General features: G+C 41.0%; 3 protein-coding genes across 4 annotated transcripts in view; 2 read left to right on the forward strand and 1 right to left on the reverse strand.

Moving 5' to 3' along the window:
* The window catches only part of map3k7cl (map3k7 C-terminal like), a 10725-nt gene extending 8787 nt beyond the window's left edge, over positions 1 to 1938 (forward strand). For both annotated transcript variants that reach the window (XM_035667223.1, XM_035667224.1), the window contains exon 5: positions 959 to 1938. In XM_035667223.1, the coding sequence (XP_035523116.1) occupies positions 959 to 1139 (181 nt within the window). In that variant the 3' untranslated portion in view covers positions 1140 to 1938. The remainder of the gene's footprint in view (positions 1 to 958) is intronic.
* A 1264-nt stretch (positions 1939 to 3202) lies between these two features.
* bach1b (BTB and CNC homology 1, basic leucine zipper transcription factor 1 b) lies at positions 3203 to 9700 on the forward strand. Its single transcript, XM_035667261.1, has 5 exons — positions 3203 to 3339; positions 3481 to 3729; positions 4579 to 6045; positions 7054 to 7260; positions 7358 to 9700. Exons 2-5 carry the CDS (start codon positions 3490 to 3492, stop codon positions 7700 to 7702), a joined length of 2259 nt encoding a protein of 752 aa, XP_035523154.1. The 5' UTR covers positions 3203 to 3339; positions 3481 to 3489; the 3' UTR covers positions 7703 to 9700.
* Positions 9701 to 11637: 1937 nt separating this feature from the next.
* The window catches only part of rab38b (RAB38b, member of RAS oncogene family), a 6441-nt gene continuing 902 nt past the window's right edge, over positions 11638 to 17176 (reverse strand). The window contains exons 2-3 of the mRNA XM_035667042.1: positions 15624 to 15901; positions 11638 to 14085 (exon numbers count right to left, since the gene is read on the reverse strand). Of these exons, the coding sequence (XP_035522935.1) occupies positions 13936 to 14085; positions 15624 to 15901 (428 nt within the window). The 3' untranslated portion in view covers positions 11638 to 13935. The remainder of the gene's footprint in view (positions 14086 to 15623; positions 15902 to 17176) is intronic.

The raw sequence follows: 17176 nt of genomic DNA on the forward strand, positions 1-17176 counted from the left end.
GGGGGGGGCTTGTTATGTTATTTATTGTGTTATGCACATACAAGTCCTCACCCTGCATGCACTTAGAAGACCCCAGCAAAATGTTGAGTGGAGAAACGTCCGAAAAGAACATAACCTCTTACATATAACATATAAATATAACATTACATATAAAAAAAAAAAATGTCTTAAAATCTGTCACAAAAAACATTCCCTTCCTGAAACAGAACTCAAGGTTCTTATGATCATCTCTCCTGAAGAACTCATCAGAAATGAGGGACATTTTACTCAAAGTGTAGCCCTTAAATTATTATATAATGAGCAATAAAACATATTACTGACTTCAGTCTCCCCTAAATCACAAACAACATATTTTCTCTTTAGGCAGACCATGAAACCTGCTTGTCTCTATAACTAATAGTAATGTACCTTGACTTTTGACTTTTGGTGTAATTCTGTTCTTCCTCTACATTAAAGCAGTTTTTCTTTGGCTAATCTGTTTGTAATGTAGGTTTTTCTTTTTCAGTTTTACACTGAGCATCATAAATTTTACACTGTGTTTGGCAATGGCCCGCCAAATGTCTTATTTACTTGTTCCATTGAGGTTAGCTTTATTTTAACAGGATCAATGGTGATGTTGAATGTTTCCCCCAGCTCAACCTTTCCTGTAAATTTACATTGTTTCCATGGCTATTTTGGATTCTCCAGTTTCCTCCCATGTTCTAGAAACAAGATAGCTAATTGCTGTATGAATATGCCTGAACGTCTGCCAAATTGGCATTCCCTGAACTGGCAACCTGTTATGGGTGTTTCCCTGCCTGCAGCAACTAAAAAAGATTCAGCAAAACAGAAAATAAACAAATGACTCAACTGACTATAAACTGATGATTTTGGAGAAATGCTCCACTGTTTGTGCATTTGAATGTGTTTTTTTTATTTCAACCTGCTGCTAAAATCTTTATCTCACTCATCTACTTAGGCGTAAGTTGCTGGCAGAGCTGGTGGAGGATGAGAAGGTTGCCGTGGAGATCGCCCGTCTAGAGGAGGAGTTTCGGCGTCTAACAGAGGAGAACCGCACCTTGGTGACTGTCCACAACGAGCGCGCTCAGCAGCTGGAGAGCCTCTGCTTGACCAATCAGACGAGGCAGGACTCCTCGTGACCTCTGACCACCCACAGAACCTGAGACCTCTGAGCATGAAGCTGACGCTCGGCCATGAAACCAAGCATAAATAAAGGCTCAGCTAGTGCTCATTCTACACAACAACAGTCAGTGAATCAGCTAGTTACACAGAAAGGCGCCGTGTTTATTCATGTCTGAGTCATTTGTTTGAACCGCAGACGTACTGTCATCATCAGTTTAAAGTTGTTATAGTGATTCTACCGAGCTATGACACAGGGCCGCTTTTCTAGGTACTGTTTTGTTTTTATGTGATCTTGCAGAACCCTCCTGGTCGCTATTGCAATACCTCACAGTGTATTTATACGATGTCAGCTGCTGTGAACGTGACCAGATATTGTGATATCTGTCTCAGGTCCTGTGTAGACTCAGATCTTTTACCTGAGGTCTGTGGAGGGAGCCAAAAGTGGTATGATGTGGTCCAAATGTTGTATTTTAAGGAGCATTTACCCCTCCCTCTCTCTCTCTCTCCCACCCCCAGCACTTGCCCGTCAAGTTCCTGTTACGATAAAAAAAAAAAGGAAATGAAATGAGTGTTTGTTTGACAAATGAGTTGTCAGAGATTGGGGGAGTTAGAGCCATTTGAGAGGAACAGCAAAAGAAGAAGGGTGATTATCGAGTTAATAAAAAAATAAGTTTATGCCGCGACACAACACCTTTAAGAGTTGTACATTTTTGATGTAGTGTGTCTCACCCACCTGTCGAAGGGGAAGTATACAACAAGATAAACTGTTGGTTATTGTCCTCGTCTATTAATAAAATGCATTTTATTTTAACAACAGCATCAGTTCCTTAGTTTCATTTCTCCAAGCCAGTTCTGTGGTGTTTGTTGTGCGCTTTATGACGGCATGGCAGCGCTTACATGGAAAAGGGAACTAGTTTTTTTTGTTTTTTTTCATGAGAGAGATTAGCTCATTCTGGAGTTATGAAACAGTCACCTGACTGGACATTTTGACTTTGGCTGGGTTCCTCCTTCAAATCATGTGACACTGGTAGCAGTGCCTTGCAGTTATTATTATTATTACTCTGTTGTACTATACTTACTTGTAGCCCAGCTTTGTAGGTAAATTGTATCACTACACTATTTTTCCGGCAGTTCTACTAAGGTACCTCTATAGTCATCCTATCACTTAGATTAATATTTACACAGCCAAAAACAGTCCACAAAAAAATTCCAAAATATAAAATTCATATGAGGACAAATATTAATTTAGATTGTAGTCTTTTACAGCTGTGTACTGTTGTACCGTCATGGCCAGGGAAAAGTTATGCTGCTTTGCTCTCTCGCCGCTCGTCTGTCTCTCTCAGAGCCAGCAAGACACCACACGCACAGCACACCAGCACACAACACACGAGAGCACACACACAAACACAACACAAACATAACAAAGAAGACTTTAACTGAGCTCACAGAAAGATTTCCTGCTACCTGGAAAACCAGCAAGATATAAGCCAACCTACTGAGGACCTACTGAGTAATATTAACCTTTAGATTAACATAATAGCCTTCATCTTCTTGCAACAGGTCAGTTTATATTTTTTCTCACTCTGTCTTTACACAACTTGTCCTCAAAATGCACTGCGTCTGCAATTAGTTGAGCTGAGTGAAGACAGCTCTAAACCTTAAGACACAGACAATAGACAATATCCTTTTAAAAACTGGGTTTATATTCTCAACCTCTGCCTTAATCTCTGAATTGTGTTCGGGGTAAATCTATAAAGGGATTTTCTGGGAAAGAGCTGGTTACTTTACCAGACGGATCCAAGGGTGGGATTGGTGTGGACAGGAAAACCGCTTGCTCATTCTATATCAGCAGGAGTGCATGAGTCAGCGCTTGCTCTGTTACACCCAGAGTTGTTGCGACACACACACACACACACAACACACACACACACACACACACACTCACTCACACGTCTCTCTCGTCCTCTCTCTCGTCTCTGTCGTCTCTCTCTCTCTCTCCCTATCTCTCCCTCCCCTCTCCGATACTGCACACAGCAGGCGATGTGACGTGGGTCAGAGGCTCAGGTTGTTTCAGGTTTGTAGCTGGAGTGCGGAGATAAGACTTTCTGGGAAACGTAGCCTGGTTGGACGGCATTCCATTTAGACTAACCATGAGTGCTCAACAGCTGGGACTTTAACACTCTAAGAAACTTCAATTTATAAAGTCAGTTTTGTAAGGTGGGCAGGGCTTTGTGTTATTTTATTCTAATGTATAACTTTTACCGAATTTGGTTCCTGCGTAGAGTGAAAATGTCTACTATTTAGTGTGGTGTGGCTGTGGCTGTGGGGGGTTGTTTGTTTGTTTGTGTGTACATATAGGTGTCCCTGATGGCCATGTCTGCTCCCAGGTCATCTGTGTTTACATTTGAGTCAACAGTGCATTCCTCCCATGTGCTGCGCTGCCTGGACGAGCAGCGTCGCCGGGACAATTTGTGTGATGTTACAGTGGTGGTGGAGGGTCAGAGTTTCAGAGCCCACCGCTCAGTTCTCGCTTCCTGCAGTGAGTACTTCACACAGAGGATCTCTTCCCTCACACAGAATGGAGTGGTCATCACTCTGCCACAAGAGGTGAGATGTCACCTGATGATGCCAGATGACAGATAGTCGATACACACAAGCCCTGCTGCCCCACAACAACCAACATGTAAAAGTGAAGTGAGAAACATGACTGAAGGGTTTATTTCCTTAACAAGTGTTGATGATTAATAGGCTGAATGTTTGACATTTCTTTAGTTATGTGCTATGCAATTTAGTCTAAAATCATGACCTGGAGTTTGTTTGCCTTTGAAGGGAAGTGTAGAATTAAATGTACTGTACCACTCTTACTACTTATAAGCATCAAAATAATTGTTTCATAGTGGTTTCCAGTCTGCTACCAGTAGAAACATCCAAGTTGAACAAAATATAATTCCAAAAGGGGATTCCAATGGGGCTTTAGGAATAATCCTAATGTTAAAGAAAAGAAAGGCCAAGAAATGTCCAAACAGTTTGGTCTTCAGAGGAAACATGTCAGCATTTTAAATGTTCCTTTTGGTTTAGCTATGCTAATAAGGCTATTTTAATCACCAAATCCTCTTTTTAATTTGTTTATATTCCACAAGTACCGTGTTTCTTTTACAAACTGAATTTGCATTAACAAGATTCTTTAAATGGGAGTGCCTGCTGGTTCCCAACTTCTTCAACTTAAGAAACTGCAAAAGCCACAGAAACTGGATTTTTTTTTAGTCATGTGTATTGACTGCTGAGTCAGCACAGCCCTGCAATCCTGGGATTTATCATTTGTAGTCAGAGTAGTTCTAATTTCATATCTGGGCCTACAGTAATGTATGCATGATTATCTGACAGAAAATATTACTGAATAAACTATTGTTATCTTTGAGAACAAACAAGAGGATAGTCATATGTCCTCTTTCACAGGTGACAGTTGCTGGCTTTGAACCCCTGCTGAAGTTTGCCTACACATCCAAACTTCTCTTCGGGAAAGAAGATGTCTTAGAAATACGCAACTCGGCTTCCATACTTGGTTTCAGAGACCTAGACGAGGCATGCTTTGATTTCCTCCTCCCTAAGTTCTTCTCCAGCAGCAAGGGCTCTGCCCCCTTTCTGAGAAAGACCTGCTGTAAGAAGAAATGTAAGAGGCGATCATCAAAGGACAACCATGGCATTAACTCTGACAGTGCATTGTTGGATGAGAAAGAAGTAAAACCAGTTGCTGACTCACCATCTCAGCAGGAAGTGGCTTCGCTCTGTAACAAATCAGAGAACAGCAAAATGGGAAGTCAGACCAGTACAGGCAGTCTTACACCTGTAGCTGAAGGGACAAATGACTATTTTATGCAGTGTCCAAAGTATCGCAGGCAGCTGGCTTGCGTCAAGGAAACCTGTGTCACAGACAAAAGCATTAAAAGTCCAGCAACTGTAATGAAGGATGACTGTAATCTCTCCTGCTCGCCCTGCTCCAGTAGTTCCAACAGAAAGAATAAAAGTGAGGTTGAATTTCCAGGGAATCCCACCAGACAGAGCAATGGGGCGCCTGATGAACCATGGAAATCTGAAATACATGACAAGAAAATGGAGGCTGGTGTGGTTAAGAAAGAAACAAATGAAAGGCAGGGAAAATGTAGTGAGAAGGAAAGAGATATGGATATGGGGGAATACATCAGCTTTTCAGACAGAGCCAATGTCAAGGCAGTCTCCTCAGGGCCAAGCACAGTGCTGGGTGAGAGTTCATCAGGGTTAATGTTGCACCATTGCCCCCTGAAGACCTTTGGTGAGGGCCCTGCAATCACTGGGTCACTAGGGCATGAGAGGCTTGTCATGGACATGACAGAGGGCAAAGAAACAAGGGACTCTGGTGTACTAGGGCCAGTATCTGTTCATCAAAAGGCACAGGAACTGGTAGAAAATGAGTGGAAAAGGGCAGATGAAGAGATGGATTCTGGCTGGCTAGAAATAAGAAAAGGAGGACAAACAGGCAGCATGGAGAGAGCGGCCCTGCCAGTAAATAATGACAGAGAAAGGAGCACCATGGAAAGGGAGGTGGCCGGGCATTTGGCCAAGCGGCTGGGGTCCGATGTGGGCTTGTCTCAGCTGAACTTCCAGGACCATGATGCAGGAAGTTCCTCTGACACTGGGAGCGGACAGGGACGGAGCACATCTTTAGAGTGGCTGAACTTCCGCGTCAACCTTAGCTCCACAAGCACCAGCTGTCCCTTTTTCCAGGAGCTGGACCAAAGCAAATGTCTGTGGAAGGGAGCAGAGCTGTCTGAGTGCGAGGGGGCATCTCAGTCAGGCGTATCATCCCTCAACTCAGGGGAGGATGGAGACTCAGAGACAGAAACAGAAGGAGACAGCGAATCATACACGAGCGAGAGGGCCAGACAGGTGAGCAGTTCAGCTATGACTCAAGTCTGCTATGGCTCTGCAGCTCTGCTCTGTTCTCTTTCTACATATCCTCCCTGCTGTGAGGTTCACGTTGTGCTGAAGGTAATCTGAGTCAGTTAGCGTCAGCAAGCTCACCCTTCCTGTATATTACTGCACTATGTTTGTTTTAGATAAGGAAGTTAGGTACAGGTACAAGTAGAGATGATGTGTGTACGCACATTGTGCTTGTGCCTTGCGAATTAGTTCAGAGTCCAATTCAGCTGAAACTGACAGCTCAGCCTGTTGAGTTACCAATGACTACAGTTGACACAAACAATGGGTTTGAGGAAACCCTCATCCTATACTCCTGATAGTTTCGATTTGACTGAAAGTCTTAACAGTGTAGTGAGGGTGCAGACAGAGCTATGGTCAATTCAGAGGAGAAACAGTGCTTGTATTTACACTAGATAAAACACTATAAGATTTATACTGTAACAATAAACTGGTGAGTGTACATTTCCTGTCACACTTTGGCAGCAGCAATAACCCAGTATAACCCGACCTCTGATTTTAAAAGTTAACTGCTCGTTTTTAGAGTTAATAATTAACAGCTTTGTAAAAATATAACTGACTATCGGAAGAGATACACAGATGTTTGATCACTGAGTATTTTATCATTTCATTCTTTGTAGTTCAATACTTTTAATTATGTCCTAAAATTCATTTAAGATGTTTAAACCCATCTCTACAAGCCTGCTGCTTTAAAGCAGATTTATGTGTACTATACTTGTAGGTTAGTCAGAGTTAGAATGCCTTCAGTCTCACTAATTCAACAAAACATACATTTCCATCAATCTAGACTAGTTTGTAACAGATACAGTCACAGTATTACACATGATGTCATAAAAAAATATATAGAAAAGCATTGATTTTGGCTCAGTCTGTCTTTAAGGGGAGGCTTCTTTGTTGTAGATATCCTCTCACTGTGCTCTCCTGTGTAATTGCTATGTCCTGTTTGGGTGTCCTCAGGTGCAGTTGCCATTTTCTGTAGACTGGATTGTGGATCTGAGCAGAAACGACTTTCAACAGCTGCTTAAGCAACAGGCCTTTACACGTGAACAGCTGGAGTTTGTCCACGATATGAGGCGGCGCAGCAAGAACCGCCTTGCAGCTCAGCGTTGCCGCAAGAGGAAGCTAGACTGCATCTATAATCTGCAGTGTGAAATCAACAAGCTGGTAAAACACAATTTCTTTTTTTAATCAGTAAATTGTTTAAGCCACTGGTGGTCTACAGATGTGTTAATCAGATTTGGTTTCACTGCATGTGTCGCAGAAGACAGAGAGGGAGAAACTGATGATGGAGAAGAGCCAGCTGGGCCAGCTGAAGTTGAAAACATGTCACAGTGTCTCTGTCTTATGCCAGAAGGTCTGCAACGAAGCCAACCTGCAGCCAGACCAGCTCCAGGTGTTAGCCAAATACACCTCCCCAGACTGCCCTTTGTCCTCTTTCTTTCCTCACATAGACACACTCCTTTCACAGTCAGGATTTCCACTCCAGCTCCAGCCTTCACTCTTGGCCTCTTCTGTGGGCCCTAATGACTATAATAATGCGTCTGAGGCGGCTTCTTCAAAATCCAGCAGGAATACAGTTACAGGAGATGGTCAACATTCACTTTAGATACACATCCACCAATCATGCTGCAGGTGTATACCAAACCCATAGGATGGAGCCTGGAGTTATGATGTCAAACATAAAGGTTCCCACTCTTTATCATACAGTATCTAAGGACATTACCACAGACTGTTGCCTGAGAACAAAATAAAGCAGAGGTATACTTGTGATCCCAGCATAGTATGACAATACATTTATAATGAGATGGCCATAATCAACACATGTTTTGAGTAAATCCTTATCTTTTCAATTTAAAACTTTTCCACCAATTATAAGTATGTGATGACCATGTTTCCAGCTTTGCAAATAGCTTATTACAATTTGCTTTCTGGTAGAAGGCTAAAGGTATCCCCTTACAAATCAGCACAGCCGGGGTGTATGTTGAGAATGTTAAGATCTGAGACGATCACAACTATAATCATAAATCAAAGGGAACAACGGTCTGTATATTTGTGTGCTTCACTGCTTGATTACCTCAGGATTAAACACTTCATCCTTATATACTTTAATTGTTTTAATAAACATTTTGATACAGTTTGATACAATAAGCTTCTCAGGTGTTAATAGGAAATTCAGTATGTCTTGCAGAGAATGTTGGTTCTGCTCTCTCTGTGTACAGGGCAACACAAAACTGCATTCTGCACCAAAAACCAGACAACTCAACAAATAGACCTGACATAGTGTGCCATGTTTACCCTCTGGTCATGTGTCTGGCTGTCATATTTCGGGATGTCATTGTGGTCACCTAATCACAGTGACACAGCTCTTCTAGGTTCCACAAACCTCTCAGAGCTTTGCTTTCACTCACTAAAACAGACCTCACAAATTTGCCTAAATATGTTTAAAGAGCTGCCTCAAGATACTAAAAACATTTATGTATGAACAAAGTACACTTTTATGAGAAAAGCTGCCTCACTGTGTAATGAAAATAATCAATGTCCCACATTATGTGTCTGTCCCGTATTGTGGCAGGCATTAGATTCTTGTATCTATCTACCTGATTATCTTGAACAGCCTCAACTAAATTACTGTCAAGGGTCAAGTGAACAATGTAGCAATAACTCATTAATGGATGCAGTACAAGCTGATTTATCTTTATATTTCACCTATTTTCTCCCTGCTTATAGTCGATATTTGACACTCAGGACAACTTTGCAACTTCTCTTCTATCAAGTTTCCCTGTGCTATATGTGTATATATTTATAGATTTATTGTCACTCATGATAATCATTACAGTGCAGCTGTTTCTTTCTTAAAATTATTTGTGTATGATATGAAATGAATACTGTAAATACACATTCAGAAATCCTGTATATATAGATTTTTTTTGTAAATATTGACCACCAAACCGACTTAAGACTGTATGTTCAGTCTTAAGTAAAGAATGATAACGTTGGTGCTTATTGCCCTCTGGTGGCAGTGCATGTACAGTCAATAGACCTAGCTGTATAGACGTGTGCTACCCTATATGCTGCATATACTGCTCTTCTACTGTGTTCTTTTATTTTTAATGCCCATGCAAATCACTGTATCTTTCTATGACAATGTCCAAATGGATTCCTGCATTTTTTTGTTTTTAAGTAAAAAAGAACCAATCAACATTAAAACTGAAAAATAATGCTTTCAACAGTAAAAGGTGTTTGCTATCATCCTCCACTTACTGTATGAAGATTGCTGTTAGTGCTGAGCAGTGTTATTGAAAAACCATCAGTAAGGTTAATGAGATGTAAAATCTGACGGTGTTCAGTGTGAGTGATGAATAGCGGTGCTCATGAGGTCTTCACAGGACTCATATTTCAACTTGGACAGATATATTAATGATTTAATACCGCACTTATTATTTTATGTTTCACCCTCCTGAATCTCAGTCAGTCTCTCAGTCTCCCCTCTGTTACTTTTAATGTACTTTCAGAGTTTCTCTTTCTTCTCCTCTCTCCCTCGTTCTCTCTCTGGAGACTATTTTAATTAACAGAGACTGATATTTCATTCCTCAATTTTCTTATATGTGAGCAAACATAGTGTGATGATTAGAAAGCTATACTGATATCTGTAAATCACAGTAATGTTGGTCATTCTCACCGGCTGTTCATGCCCCCATCAAAAGCGAGAATTAAAGAAAGATCAACTTGGCCTAATAGATTTTGGCACTAGGGAGTGGGAACCGAGAGTTGCTGAGGTCCCAGGGCTTAAAGATGAGAAAGTCACCCTAATAGAGGAGGTAATTTGCTTGGGAAGGCATGTGTTGGTGTTCACACGCTGTCATTAAGTTTTAAATCCAGTCACACTCAAGTGGCTGCACTTTGGTTTAACATGTGTGTGCCTGTGTGTGTGTCTCTGTGTGTGTGTGGACATCCAACAGTGTTTATCTTTCTGCAGAAATGAGACATCTTGGGAGACAAACTGTATGAGTCAGTCCTAGTGATATGTCACCCTACTAAGCGATACAAGTTCAGTTGGTAAAATAAAGGAGAGGTTATGCCAGTAAAAATGACAGAGGGTGGATTGGTGGCTCGTTTCCAATCAGTCAGCATCCTTAACTTTATCTATGAATGATTTTCAAGTTACTGTAAAGTGAATAAAAAGCATGCGATGCTGCTAATTTGACAACAGATGGCACTACATGAGCAATTACTGATGGGGATGAGAGCAGGAGGAAAGACATCAGTTCTAGTCTCTTCTATCATCTTGAGTTCTTGTTGCTGAATTATGTAACTTTCCAAAAGACTGTTGGTCTGCATGTGATTAAGCTGGCTGAATGTGTTCCGATCTAATAGAGAGTTATTATCTGATAATCTGTGTGAATTCTGTCTGGGAAATGTTTCAAAGGCGGTTGAATATGACCCATTTGATGTGTCTGCTTGTGTTTACCAGCATGCACCCTTGATGAGCTGTCTGTAACCTTTTGTTGCTACAAGACTGAAGCATTGCTTTTCTCCCATCTCGTTTTCTTACTACCTGCTTCTCCCCCGTCTCTCTCCCTTTTTCTCTCTGAGAGAATATGTGGGTGTTTTCTGTAGGTGGTTCTCTGGCAGAGCCTGAGAACTACAGTGAACACAATATGTTAGGCTCATAATCCCAGTAATGAATAGTTAAATCTGTGCCAATTGTTGTCATAGCAAGAGTTAACAGACAGAAACTTTGGAGATTTTTCTTCCAAAATGAAATTAAAGTTGAATTATATTGTTTTATTTTTAATTACATCTTTTGAAATGTAATTACCCCACCCACTCTCACAACTTCCTCAAAATTAAGAATATTATAAAACTGAGAAGTGAGTGCTTCATATTTCTTATTATTCTTGTTTCTTAAACCACCTTGCTTGATGAATTGCCAAAGTGGTTATATAGCATTTTTGGATCCTTTGATGGGTTGTTGGTGGTGATGTCTTAACTTGAGCCAAGAGCAGACGACCAAATCTAATCCCTCAAGCAGAGAATAATCCACGCAGTCATGTGGCTCCCTAATGAGAACCTGAGAGTCCTGGATCAGCCTGAGGACGACACACACACACACACATTTCTTAGTATAAACTAATAACATTTGGAAGCTGATTCACTGTCTCTTCTAGTAATTTGTGAAGCTTTACTGAAGTACTACAGTGATCATGAGGCTGAAAAATGGTTTGTACCAGATTATTAGGTTAAATAGCATGAGTGTACTTGGATGTCACTTGATATGAATGTGTCACAAAAACAAGAACATGTGTTTTACTACTTTTACAATAAATAATGAAGAACAATCCACAAGTGGTGTAATTGTGCAGTGTACTTGTGGGGACAAAACAGTAAATTATGCAGTGTACAGTTCAAACATCTATAGTGTGATGCTGTTGTCACAAGATGCTTGATGCCACACAATCTCATGATGAGCAAAACTAACACTGTGAAAATGCAATCCTATGCAGCAGGCATTGTTTTATTCCATCAGGCCCTACTGTGCATGCTGTAAATTACTGATCTGACACAATAACATGACACTGTTGTGATCAGTGTGCAAAACACTGTTAAAGAATAGCAACCAGAGGGAACAATGTAACATATGTCATTTTACACTTAATGAAATTTATGTAAACGTCCACATAATGCAATTGATTTTATCCCACTTTACCTACCTTGCCTTTTACAGAAGACACTACTATCAAGTAATACAGAGGTGGACGGTCACCAAAAAAAGGAACACAACTCCACATACATGACCAAAGTCCACTTGTTGGCAGATCAATAAAAGTACTGCATCTGTGGGTGTGTAGTGGAGCCTGTGCATGGTTTATATAATGCATTTTACATACTGTATGTGAATCAGAGAATGAGGGAAAAGAGGGACAGGGGACATGTAAAAGAAGGACACTGGAAGCAGCCGTATTGAGAGAAGACAAAGAGTTTTTAAGGATAAGAAACAATAACGAAGGATGGAACGGAGTGGGAGAGGAGAAAGATGAGGTAAAAAAAAGGAACAAGGACATGGAGTGGAAAAAAAATATGTGTGTGTATGTATGGGTGTGTGCGTGCATCTGTGTCTGTGTGGTTGTGAGAACAGCGAGAAATAGCTTCACACAGACGTTAGAGGATACCCATAAAAAAGACTTGATCTAGTTACCATGGATACAGAGGGTTCGACTTTGGCAAATGAACTCATGAGAATGTCCAGTTTACATCCAGACAATCAACACATTTTCTCTCTGATGAAGAAAAATAACACACATACACAAATTAGCCAATTATATATATAAAAAAAGAAAGCAGAAATCACTTTGTTGCAGCCAAATATCGTAGTTATGACAGCAAACTTTAGAGAGAAGGACAACCACTCTCTTCCATTAACTAACATGTCGGACAAGCCTTTGTCAAAAACCGGCTCAGGGAATGCAACAGGGAGGGAGTCAACAAAAGAGATTCACTTATAACAAGACTCATTTATTAAACTAAAGTTAACACAAATGAATAATGGAGTGTGTGGATCAGCAATGTCAGCAGTGTATGGATGTGTGGTTAATTTGATACGGAGGCGCAAACCACAAGAAAGCAATGCAGGGTGGGTGTAAGCTATAGGAAGGGAAAGACAGGAAGAAGCACAAGGAGCAGCTTTTATAGCCTAAGGGCCCAGGTGAACTCAATCAGCTGACTACCTCCCACCCCCTGAGGCTGGCCAGAACAGTCTCCAAGCTGGTGGGAGGGGTGTCACACCTTTGATAAGAAAAACCTGGCCTGCTCCAGTGGAACTGCCCACTGGCCATGAAAGACGAGTTACACAAGGCAAGCTCCAGGATGTTTGTGTGTGTTTAACTCTCCCTCCCTTTGCAGCTGCTCTCCCCGACCAAGTTGTTGCTATAAATACAAATGTGTTGTTGCTTAAATTGCCTAATTAAATAAGGCTTACACAATAGTCAATTGTAGGCAAGAAGAAAGGAAAGAAGGCAGCAGAATAATATAATACATTAAGCAGCATTACACTCATAAAAGCATATTGTAAATAAATAAAAATCCTAATAAAAAAAGCAATGCATGTGCAAAATTCACATAATTACACTGAAACGGGTCAATACTGCTTTCTTTGGCTCTTGTAAGGGAAGCTTGAGTGTCTCCCACAGTTATTTTCAGTTCATGTAGAGGCGAAAATAGAGCGAGGACAGCAACACTTGCAATACTTGCTTGAAATGCTGAAGATCAGATTTAAGTTGAACAAAACTGCTGTTTTCATTCTGTCATTAATGCACACCTTTGGATGTGTTGCATCAAGCATGCTGGGAGGATTTAGTCTTCTTGTTCAGTTTGGTCAGGCAGATCTGTGCCACTTCCCAGTCCTTTTCCAGGTGAACTTGTCTTCAGAGAGAACATAATCTTGACTGGCTAAAAAGAGGCCCAAAGGGTAAGGTTGGCAGTTTGATACTTAAATGCCAAAGAGCACAGATAAGGGTATTATGCCTACCTGAAGTTGTACTTGTTTGTCTGCCAAGAACTTTAAACTCACAGTCTTACAAGTTACCAAAACTCTATTAAATAAATGTGTAACTTCTGAGTCCATGTGATTTTAGTTTGCAAGCTCTGGTTCGCTGTAATTGGGCACTGAGAACACAAACAAACCACAGACATGCAGGAAACTAAAGTCTTCAACTCCTGTTTGGACCAAAGAAGCCAAACAGTACCGCAGGTCTGGCTTTAAGGCTCTTGTGGTGTGCCTGTCCCTCTTTGTCCTTCTGTGTCTCCATTCTGTATGGTCCCCCCAATCGCTCCCTCCTTTCATTATTTGAAACAGCCAGAGCAGCTCATCTGCCTGTTGGAGTCTAGCTGAGGTGAAATGGTGTCTGGTACTACGCTTTTCAGGATGTCATTCTCTGTGGCCATTATGTGCTTGACCAGGAAGTTTGCAGCTTCAGCGATGTTGAGGTTGTCCTTAAAGAGAGAGAGAATTACACTTAAGTATGCCTCTATGATATGTTTTTTACCACCATACTAATGAGAAAGGAGAATAAAAAACTAAAACATATTTTAAGTAAACAAAGTAAACATGTGATGGACATTTGGAAAAGTTCTTTAAAAGCACATAATACTCCAGCTCAGTAGACATCCAGTGGCTGACCTAGAATGTTCAAAATGTGGGTAACTAGAATGCTATCACCTTCATGTGAACAACACCACGTGTGCAACTTAATGTGTTTGAAACCATTTCATATGAATGCTGTAAAAAAAAAATTCTAACTGCTACCAAAGGAGGATGTGTATGTCTGTTTGTGTAGCCACCCTCTGACATCTTTGGCTGAACCTGCACCTCATAACCTTTGACCTTTGAGAATGTTGAGTCTTGATGCCACAAGAATGGCAGCACACTTATGCAGCAGCAACACGTTAGTGTCAACAGAGGATGTGTAAATGAAGACATCTGTAGAATTTATAGCTATGTTTAAGTACTGTTTTTGCATCTTACATACACATCCTATAAAGAAAATAATTATTTAAACCCATATGAGTACACTTTACGTTCTAGTCAAGACCCCAGTGTCTCTTAGCATACTGTGTATATCATAACTATGGGGAAATATGTGGAGCATAAAATACCTAGAATTGTATATATTGTCTATATTATATATATGTGATGTGGTCAAATACTTTTTGTGTCACTATGAATCTACTCAAGTAAATAATTTATTCAAAAAAGGCAGAAAAAAAAAACAGTTAACAATCCTCTAATACTTTTAACTTTTCACTTCAGTAACTTGTTCTGACCCCGCTTTGTAAATTTATCTCACAGAGCCACTTTCCATGAGGATATGAAATTCCAGTTGGCTCTCTGTGGATGTTTTTCACTGCCTGAAGTGACCTGAGTGGGAGATGACCTCCGCTGAGCGTGTCAGCCACTCGCTGCAAAGGCAGACGATCTGGCCCCTTCATTGTCATGTTGATAATTAAAGCAATACTTCAACATTTTGGGAAATGCACTAGTTATATGAGAAGATGGATATCACTGCCTGTCTGTTAAATATGAAGCTACAACCTGCAGCCAGTTAGCTTACCTTAGCATAAAGACTGGAGACAAGGACACAACTAGCCTGGGCTCACTAATTAATAGTGTATTGTAGTCACTGTGCCCAGAAATAGACCTGCACATAACCACCAAAATTAGATTTTTACACTTTAGATTTTGTACAGATATAATGTATTAGTGAGACCAGAGATACCAGGACATAGAGTCTGTTACCTTTAGACAGAGCCAGGCAAGCTGTTTCCCCCAATTTCCAGTCATTATGCTAAGCTAAGCTAATTGTCTCCTGGCTCCAGGTTAATATTTACCTGACAACCATGAGAGTGGGATTGATATTCTCATCTAACTCTCAACAAAAAAAGCCAATAGGAGTATTTCCAAAAAGGCAGTAGTACATTTCACTTCACACATTGCAAATGACAATAAAACCTTAACCATGCTCCGTTCTCACCTTAGCAGAGGTCTCAAACCACCCGGCGAAGCCATGGTCCTTGCAGAACTGGTCCATTTTGATGCCGTTGTTGGTCAACTCCCTGCCCTGGTCACACTTGTTAGCCAGCAGCACGGTGGCAATGCTCTGTCCATCAGCCAGCATTAGTTTGGAGTCCAGGTCCTCTTTCCATTTGACGACGGCCTCAAAGGTCGTGTGCCGCGTCACATCGAACACTATGAAGGCTCCCATGGCTTCACGGTAGTACACTCTTGTCATGTTTCCAAAACGTTCCTGACCTGCGATGAACAGACACACACACAAAGAGTTTCATTCAATACTGTGGCGACATTGTTGTTCCCAGCCATCAGTTTGATGAGAGATTCTCATTGTTTTCCTGCATTTTTGAAGCAAAACAACTAATGCATCTGGAATTAGGACTGCAGTTAGCAGTGCCTGCATTCCCATGAAACAGCACATTCCTGTGGTCTTATTGTCACGTTGCACTTAACCAAATGGTCAATGTGACTGCTTGTTCCTGCTGATAATAGGCCTACTTAAATAAAACCTGTAATTTACCTGACCTATAATGAAAATAAACTTTGACCTAGACCATAACCATATTCATACAATACTTTTGTGAGAATTACCGTGTGAAATGTCTGTGTTTGCATATGCATGCATGTGTGTTCATCCATGCTTGTGCATTGTGCAGGGAATGGAAATTAGGTGCTTGAGGAGCAGGTTACAACAGCTGTCAACATGACATTCCCCGGGGGTGTGTGTTCTGCTGTCTAATGTGAGTACTTGTTGCTCCAAAGCAGAGCGTGTAGGCGTGTGCATCCTGCTTGTTTTACATACCATGCCCTCTCAGTAGAAAAGTTTACAAGGTTGATAAATATTAATGCGTGAGAGTCCACTTTTGGCTTTGCTAAAGATACTTTAACTACTGACAGGGACAAAATGCTGCTATTTGCCTCATGAGTAAGAGGAAATGGAAAAACTGACAGGACATGGATTGAGAGCTTCCTCCTTCTGTGCAAGAGAATGATGTACAAATAATTTTCATCACTCACAACCCGGGAACCCTCATCTGCGTCGGTGTGACAGCAGTCTTGGACAGACATGCATGTCACACAAGTCAGCTGACATGCTGTCATTCTATAAACTGATGGTGCAGGTTTTACATGACTACCGAGTACAACATGTCAAATTTACCACTCCATAAATTAGAACAAAGCAGAAGTCTTAGTCTACCCCTACTCAACCCTAGGATGAGTTTCAAGGCAGGCATACCAGCAGATGTGACTTATAATCTCATTTGATGTATCCAAATTAACCACTTTAAGCATGTGCCTGCATGTGTGTGTGCACGTGAGTGACTGAGTGTAATGATGTTTTGTTTTTTATTTAGGCCACAATGACACTCCTGTGACTGGCATTTAAATCTCCCTCACATGGGCACGATCACATGAGCACCATACCTTGAATGAGTGACTGAATGACAGTGTGCTGGTCTCCCCTGAGGAACAATTTGTGTGTGCCTGTGCACATGTGTGTGTGTGTGAGTGAGA

Source organism: Morone saxatilis, unplaced genomic scaffold, assembly GCF_004916995.1.
Source record: "Morone saxatilis isolate NCDOM2014 unplaced genomic scaffold, NCSU_SB_2.0 Contig20, whole genome shotgun sequence".
Lineage (NCBI taxonomy): Eukaryota > Metazoa > Chordata > Actinopteri > Moronidae > Morone > Morone saxatilis.

Bases quoted from the DNA above. Each gene is read 5' to 3' on its own strand.
- bach1b (XM_035667261.1), top strand. From the start codon at position 3,490: ATGGCCATGTCTGCTCCCAGGTCATCTGTGTTTACATTTGAGTCAACA. The intron at 3,730-4,578 runs GTGAGATGTCAC...CCTCTTTCACAG, and splicing joins TCATCACTCTGCCACAAGAG to GTGACAGTTGCTGGCTTTGA. The intron at 7,261-7,357 runs GTAAAACACAAT...CATGTGTCGCAG, and splicing joins AGTGTGAAATCAACAAGCTG to AAGACAGAGAGGGAGAAACT.